Below are 8,624 nucleotides of genomic sequence, written 5' to 3' on the forward strand. Positions count from 1 at the left end.
GACTTACAAAATCTTCATGAAAGAAAATTTACTTAAATATATATATATATATATATATATATATATATATATATATATATATATATATAAAAGTTATGTAAGTAACTCTAATTTATTTTATTTTAATTTATATATTAAAAATTTTATGTGTATGTTATTATGTTAAAATTGGGTTTAAATTGTGTTTGATTTGATATATTTAGTTGAATTGTATAGGATTTTATTATGGTTGTGTTTATTTTTTAAAAATATCTACCTCTCCCGCGAAGAGAAATAATAGAGACTCGTAACGAAAATGAAACGAGAGCAAAAGACAATTTATTAAATGAGGACGAGGATGAGAGAAGAGTCCGCGTCTCATAGAGACCCATTACTATTCCTATTTCTAAGTATTAGAATAAATAAATAAAATTTGTATTTTGTACTTTTCATAATAATTGGTTTTTTTTATGTTTTAAGTTTAAAAATTTTGTACCATTCTCAATCCCCTATTCTTCTCCCTAGTATTTTTAGGAGTAGTGTTTACTTTTATATTTTTTAATTAAAAGATTATTTTGATGATGAATTCTTAGAAGTACTTTTGAAAATATTAATATAAAAGAAAATTTAGAATGATTTTGTTTATCTCAATGAAAAATTTAAAATTAAAATTTAAAGAGATCTATTAAGATAATTGTTAAAAAAAATAATAAAATTGAAAAAACATACTATTTAAAATAAGATCCTCTGAAATAAAAAATGAGTAAAACAAAAAGTGAATTATCTTTGATAATATGTAAATCTTATTAATTTAATTTAAAAATAATTAAAATATCAACTTTTTTTACTTTATTAACCTTTTCAATTTTAAAAAAATTATCTCTTAAAATATATTAAAAAAATATTATATGCATACAAAAAATTAACTAACAAACCAGTCATTCATATAAAATATATATTAAAATTAAAATATAAAATATACAAAAAATAGTTTCACTACACATTTAAACGATTTTGTCAACTAAATCTAATCAAATTAGTCAAAATCCAGCAAAAAAACGCTCATATGCGTGCATGTGATCACACGCCTCTTCATGTAAAAAATAACACTAAAATTTTATAATCGTAACATAGATAAAAATTTCTTAATTTTGACATAGAAATTTCTTAACTTTAATATTAAAATTTCTTAACCAAAATTCAAATTTCTGAACTTGATGCTGTAATTTTTTTTTCTTTTTTTTTTCGTGCAGAATTTTTGTATTTTTATTTATAAAATTACGTATCTTTTTTAAAAAATTCTTGTGTTTTTTTTTGTGACTAAAAATTCTTGTGTTTATTGTCAAAAAGGATATAAAAAAAAAAGAAATAAAAAATTGCATAATTCTTTTATTTTTTCTTTGTTTGATTTTTTTTTGTTTTTATTTTTTTTAGAGAACGAAACTAAAAGAATTACGAAAACAAGAAGGAGGAGGAGGAATTGTTTAGGAAAAACATAAAACAAAAAAATAGCACTAAAATTTTTTTGTTGCGACACATAAATTTCTTAATTTCGATATCAAAATTTTTTAATCGGGATGTAAAAATTTATTAACAACAATTTTTAAAGTTCTAGATCTTTAACTTCTTATTTTTTTATTCTTATTTTTGTTTAGTTTTGTATTTTTTTATTTTTCTATTTTTTGTTCTTAGTTTTTTTGAGAGAAGGAAATGAATAAAAATAGAACAAAGAAAAAGAAGATGATGTAGATGATGCGAAAAAAAAAAAAAGAAAAAAAATGAAGAAGAAAAAAAAAGTTGAAAGGCAGTGGCCTAAAATTCAATTATATACATTTTTGTTTCAGTTGAAATAAAAGTGATATACAAATTTAAAATGTATTATTTTAATTTATTTAGATTTAATTAAATAAAGAATTTGAATATATAATTTTTTTAAAAAAATAAATTAAATAAAATATATATTATATATATAGTTATTAATTTTTTACGTCATATAATATTAAAAAATATATATATATATAAAATAAATATTTGATACGCTATCGGCTATCTTCCTTCTCCTCCTCCTTCTCCTTTTCTTTACACTAAAGTCAACTAAAAGCTAAATATAACTTTCCTCTTCACCTCCCTCCACCCTCTCCCCCAACCCAACGCAAGCCTTCTTCTCCCAACTCCTATACCCTTCTTGAAATTGCTCTTCCTTTCTATACAAACATGAATATGAATAACCACCCCCCAATTAGTTAGTTACCTCGAACAAAATTCCTCTTATTTCCAAATTTTCCACACCTAACTAACACACACTACTACTTATTAAGTTATGCATTCTCTCTCTTCTCTTACACTCTGATTTCAATTTTCAAATATATCAGATCTTTCCAAAAAAAAAAATTCCAATAGTAAACCCTCTTCCTCTCTTTCTATTCTTCCATTTCCAAAGTTTCAGAAGATTCTGATTCCAATCCTAATCTTTCTCTCTCTTCAAAAACGTAGAATCTTTCTATTGTTTAGTTTCTTTTGTTCTATCAAATAGTGCGAAGAACGTGGTGTTTGGCACAAATTAGGTTTTGGCGTTGGTTTGAAATTCTCCAGGGCTCAGTGAGAGAAGGAAATGTGGGATGTTTTCGTGGTTGGCAAGGATAGTTTCGGCGTGCTTGAGGCCAGTAGTGAGGCGATATGCGCGTATGAACAAGGATGATGATCGCGATCTCGATGACGATCCCTCTTCTCTTCACGATTCTCTGTTATGGTGCAGGGATCTCGAAAAGCACTCGTGCGGTGAGTTTTCTTTTGCTGTTGTTCAGGCAAATGAAGTGATTGAGGATCACAGCCAGGTTGAGACAGGTCCCGACGCCGTGTTTGTTGGTGTTTACGACGGACATGGAGGCCCTGAGGCCTCTAAGTTCATCAATGAACACCTCTTCCGCCACCTCATCAGTATGTTCTCTTTCTTTTGTTCTTTTCTTTTGCTTGTGTTCAATTCTTCTCAGTTAAATGATCGTTATGAATCCCGCCTTATCCATGCGGCAATCCGTTAACTAGCGTACACCGTTAAACGGAGCTCTAACTGATCGGTGAAGGATTAGTTCTTGGTCTGCCGGTGGATGGATACCGTGGAAAAAAAAATTGTTATAAATTTAACAAGAAAACTTCCGTTTTTTGGGTCCACGGCCGTTACTAATCTCTCACCGGCTTGAGTTAGATAGTAGACAGTATTGAACTCTTGGTATCTTTGATGACTTGATTCATAGTTAAGGGAGGATGATCAGAAAACTACTGTTTTGATCTTGAAAGGTTTGTTTAACAACAAAAGTGTCCTTTAAAAGGTAATTATCAGTTTCTGAACGATTATTTTCCACGGAAACCAATATTAAGATTAAAATTAAAATTGTTGTTTATAATTTATTGAGGTTTCCTGTTACATAAACCATTGAACAGAGCGGTAAAAAAGTGTTTTTTTAGCTACTTGATGAGGTTTACCAGTAAAAGTGTTTCTTTTTTGGGTGTAGGTGTTTGACTTCCTCTGTTGTTAACTTGTTATTTTTTTTCTTCAATTTAATCTGGACTAAAACTTAAATTTGATCCGAGTTGAGGGAAACATCTTCCAAATAAAAACTCTTGGCATACTATAAATTTTAAAAGTGAGTATATTGTTGTCTTGAACAATTCTTAAAAAAAAATATTTCATAAAGCATGCAGTTATTTCATAGACAATAGTGAAAGTATTTGACTTTAGTTTGTTACTGTTTTTCACAGTTTTTGCTAGTAAAACTCCAATCTGATCTTTGAGGGAATCATCTGCCGAACACATTACTGGACGAAATTTTGTTTTGAGAAACAAAAACTCTCGACATAAGTCTATAGGAATTAAAGATGTAGGTCAAAATTAGTACTTTTCACAGACAAAGTAGTTATATGATGTATTAGACTATTAGTCCTTGGCAAATGACTAAATTGACCCACAGTTTTAATTCCTATCACTATGCGCTCTGTTTTCATCAAAGACCAACTCAAGGGCTTTATTCTTTTTATTTTTTTGGTTAGAAAAAAGATTAAATGAGTAAATTATATGAATTTGTTGTGTTTTGTGTTGATGGACTAGCCTGATTTGCTGGGGAGTTATCAATGTTGATGTTTTGGACCTTTTTGTTTAGGTGTTCTTGTTATTTGGATGAGCCTTTTGGCTCCGGTAGTGTTTTTTGGCTTGTTTCTACATTTTGTATGCTTTTGGGGCTACAACTTCTGAAGCAAAAGATATTTCACCTGCTAGAATTTTGTTTCTATTTTTTTGTCTTACTCTTCTTGCCCTGAATTTTTTATTCTTATTTTTTATGTTCTTTTTCATTGAACCAATTATTTGTACTTACATGGTAGAAGACAGGATGGGAAAACTATAATCTAATATTCTTAGAAGCATATCTACAATCAAATAATTCCTCAATTTAGCTTTCTTTTTTTTTTTTCATTTTTATTTTCTTTTCTTTTCTTTTCTTTTCTTTTCTGTTCTTTTCTTTTCTTTGTTTATTTATTTGACATGACAGTTGAGTTGTCTTTGTTCTAGCAATGGAATTAGCCTTTGATGCCTGCATTTGATTAGACTTTTTACATTACACCATTTTGGTGTGGCCTTTCCTGGACCATGCATAATGCACAATGTTTTGTACTGGGTTGCTCTTTTTCATTTTTGCCTTTTCTTTCTTTGTGTTGTATATTGTTGTTTTTCTTCTCCGTACTAGCCATCACGCACGAATTTTTTCCCCTCCTTTTAACTAATGATTAAGTGTAGGTCTTATAAATTAAGTAGGTTCTGCTTAGTTGTGTACTTGAACGTGAGAGGATGGAAAATTCGGACAGAAAGTCGCTCCACACATAACTTAATGAAAATAATTTTCACTCTGTCCTCTATTTGCTTCCCACTTTCTGTGCACTCAATTAATCGGAACCCTTATGTAGTTAATTGAAGTTAATGTTTTGTTATATGTATTGATTGATTGAAATGCCGGTAGTATGGGGGAAATTATGTTTTCATTCAAGATGTTTTTAAAAAATGGCAGATGTGATATGAGAACCAGAACATGTGAAGTTTTATTTTCCTGCCAATTCTACATTTGTTTTCATCTCTCTCTCTCTGTGGTTTGATCATTGGTTTCAAATGGACAAGTTAATTTAATTTCTGACCCTCATAATCCATGTTTCTTTTACTCATTCGGTCTCTTTTTGCTGATTCATAGTTATTTTATTGTTCATGCCTTTTGATACTGCATTGGTTTAAGCAATGATGGAGGCCTTTTTTTTCTCCTTTTTAAAAAAATAAAAAATCTTGCTACAGCGATTGCACAAGAAAATGGTTCTATCTCCGAAGATATTATCAGGGGTGCTGTTTCTGCTACTGAAGATGGTTTTTTAACTCTCGTCCGAAGGAGTTACGGGATAAAGCCATTGATAGCGGCAATGGGTTCCTGTTGTCTGGTTGGTGTTATCTGGAAAGGCACACTGTATACTGCCAATCTTGGAGACTCTCGTGCTGTAATTGGCTCTGTAACCAGATCTAACAAGATAGTTGCAGAACAGTTGACTAGAGAGCACAACGCTAGCAAAGAGGAGGTTAGACGAGAACTCAGGTCTTTGCACCCTGAAGATTCACAAATTGTAGTTATGAAGCATGGAACGTGGCGAATTAAAGGCATCATCCAGGTAAATTTCCTCATTCCTTTTATAAATGAATCTATGTCAATGTTTCATGTCGCCTGTATCTTTTTTGTATTTAATATTAGTAAGTTTTTAATATTGAGTAGCACTCTGTTAGAAATTTATGTTCCTTGAATATGAATAATGTTTGTTCTTTTAATCAACTTTGGTCATGCTTTTGTGTTGGTTTTGTTTCATCAATGTAAATTTTCTCGTCTACTTCACAACTGCTGTCAGGTATCCAGATCAATAGGAGATGCATATCTAAAGCGCCCAGAGTTCTCTTTTGATCCTTCGTTCCCACGGTTCCACCTGCCCGATCCTATCCGTCGGCCTGTGCTAACAGCAGAACCATCTGTGTGTTCACGAGTTTTACAACCTAATGATAAATTCCTTATATTTGCATCTGATGGTCTTTGGGAACACTTGACAAATCAGGAAGCAGTTGAGATTGTTCACAAAAGTCCTCGACCTGTATGCTTTTCCTTCTTGTCTTCTATTTTTCGCCCTTGCATATAGAAAATGTTGCTACTTTTTCTTATCATAAGCTGCGCATTTCTTGAACATCAGGGGATTGCAAGGAGACTTCTCAAGGCTGCACTAACCGAGGCAGCTCGGAAAAGAGAGATGAGATATAAAGACCTTCAAAAGGTTGAAAAGGGGGTTCGGCGGTTTTTTCATGACGATATCACGGTGGTTGTTATCTTCATTGACCATGAATTGGTTGGGAAGAATGTAACAGTTCCTGAATTGTCCATCAAAGGGTTTATGGACTCGGTTGGACCATCGAATTTTAGAAGCTTTCAGCATATGCCATAATTGCAAGGTTCATTTCTAGAAACTATTGCCAACAAATGTGATTCATTGGCTCAACCTGGTGGAAGCTTAAAAGACCTCAATACTTTATTTGACATTTTTGCAGCATCTAATTGTTTATTTATATGTTTAGTTTGAGTTTCTCACCTTTCAAGGTAAACTTTCAATTATATATACCTTGCCTCCTGTTGATAACTGAAGAAATAGGGAAGCCATGTTTTTTTTTTAATTTATTTTTTCTTATTTTTATTTGGGGCAATGTTTGATATATGGCAGAAGTTGCTTTGTTATAGTTTATATAGTACCTTTGAATAGAGTTTATAATTTGAAGCATAAGTTCAACCCTTGTTACGGAAATTAAACTTGTTTGAATCAGCTAGACTTGGAACTCCTTGTGATTGTTAGCATCTATTGAAACCTCAGATTTATAGTTTGGTTAAAAATTAAATGTTGCAGCCAAAATGGAAAAATAAAACAAAAAATCAATTTCTAATGGCTATTTGTTTCTTGCAACTTTTACCGGTAGAGCATCTTGAACTTTAGCATTTGATAAGTTATTATTTCTATATCATATAATACTTTTTGACACTGTTAACTACAAACATGTTTTAATTTGTTTCTATTTTTTAGTTAAGCAAGTGTTGACATTGAGAAGTAAATTTAGGGAAAAAAGAAAACTTAGTTCAATACAAAAGCACATATTTGAGTTTATTTTTTATATTGTCAATATAAAAGAATTTTATATAAACAAACTAATTAATTAGTCTCATTAATAAAAATAATTAATTTCTAAATATATTTATTTTAAAAAAATTATCTAAATGCATGAATTTAATTTGATGATTATATAAAATTTTTATAGTGCATTAAAATTGAACTTATAATGTATTTATCTATTTTTGTTCTCCTTTACTTTTTTATTTTCCCCTTTATTTCTGTCTTTAATTTTCATTTTGGTCTTAATTTACTCGAGCAAGTTGATGGATAATTGGATATACCTTTTTGGATTGTTCATATAACCACCCTCAAATTTTATGGAATTTCAGCTATAATTAAATCAACATGAAGTAAGAAGTTGCAAAGCTAGTTGTGTTTTTAGGACAAGTACTAAATTTTAAGGATTAAAAAAACATGGAATTTCTTAAAGTCGTAAATGTTTACATGTATCTTCATTTAAGTTTAATTAAATAGCTCCAAATTTAGATATTGTAGTGTAGATGTGTACTTATTCTTAATAACATAATTAGAGTTCTTTTCAATTCATATATGTTAAATTTTACAAGAATCAAGAGAGAATAAAAATAAAATTAAAGCTAAACTTTGATTTATGTTAAAACATTTTAACTTAAATATATATAACCAAAACTAATCAAACTTATTGTATATATTTTTGAGATTCACTAAACAAGTTTAATTTTAATCTATTAAAAGGGTAAAATTTTACATAAACATCTGATCAATATAAAGTATAAAATTGTTTTATGCACTAAAATTAAATTTTTATTAAATTTAATGTCATTGGTATATAAATCATGTTGGTTTCTTTTATATGACGAGAAAGAAATATGAAGTTAATTTGTGAATAAAGAAATAAGAGATAAATACTATTTTGGTCCCTAAAGTTTAGAGTTAAAATTAAATTCGTCCCCAACGTTATTTTGGATTTAAAATCATCTCTAACGTTTCATTTGGTATTAAAACCGTCATTTTTAATAAAATTTTTAATTTTATTACTAAATTACCTCTAATAAAAAAATTATAAAATTACAAAAAAAAAAAAGAACGGGAAAAGGAAGAGGGAGAAGGGAGGAAGGGAAGATGAGGGGAAGGGGGGGGGGGGGAGGGGGCGACGGCGCCGGCCACTGCCATTGCCAGGAAGAGGGCTCGCTGTTGCTGACCTCGCCGCCGCTACACCTCGTCGATTCTGCTTCTGATTTGGCTTCTGCTTCTGCTTTTGCTTCTTCCAATTCTGCTTCTGCTTTTACGTCTGTTTCTACGTCGGCTTCTGCTTCAGCTTCAGCTTCTGCTTTTGATTCGGCTTTTGCTTCTTCCGATTTTGCTTTTGCTTCTACGTCTGCTTTTGCTTCTGCTTTCAATTCGGCTTCTTCTGATTCTGCGTCAGCTTCTACTTCTTCTTCTGA

At 30.3% G+C, this 8,624-nt stretch overlaps 1 protein-coding gene across 1 annotated transcript; it reads left to right on the top strand.

Moving 5' to 3' along the window:
* Positions 1 to 2,033: 2,033 nt before the first annotated feature.
* Positions 2,034 to 6,840, top strand: LOC107618143 (Protein phosphatase 2C family protein). The gene is made up of 4 exons (XM_016320098.3): positions 2,034 to 2,916; positions 5,309 to 5,673; positions 5,905 to 6,141; positions 6,238 to 6,840. Exons 1-4 carry the CDS (start codon positions 2,598 to 2,600, stop codon positions 6,484 to 6,486), a joined length of 1,170 nt encoding a protein of 389 aa, XP_016175584.1. The 5' UTR covers positions 2,034 to 2,597; the 3' UTR covers positions 6,487 to 6,840.
* Positions 6,841 to 8,624: the final 1,784 nt, after the last annotated feature.

This window comes from Arachis ipaensis, chromosome B9 (assembly GCF_059453495.1).
Source record: "Arachis ipaensis isolate K30076 ecotype BB chromosome B9, ASM5945349v1, whole genome shotgun sequence".
Lineage (NCBI taxonomy): Eukaryota > Viridiplantae > Streptophyta > Magnoliopsida > Fabales > Fabaceae > Arachis > Arachis ipaensis.

Bases quoted from the DNA above. Each gene is read 5' to 3' on its own strand.
- LOC107618143 (XM_016320098.3), top strand. From the start codon at position 2,598: ATGTTTTCGTGGTTGGCAAGGATAGTTTCGGCGTGCTTGAGGCCAGTA. The intron at 2,917-5,308 runs GTATGTTCTCTT...ATCTTGCTACAG, and splicing joins CCTCTTCCGCCACCTCATCA to CGATTGCACAAGAAAATGGT. The intron at 5,674-5,904 runs GTAAATTTCCTC...AACTGCTGTCAG, and splicing joins GAATTAAAGGCATCATCCAG to GTATCCAGATCAATAGGAGA.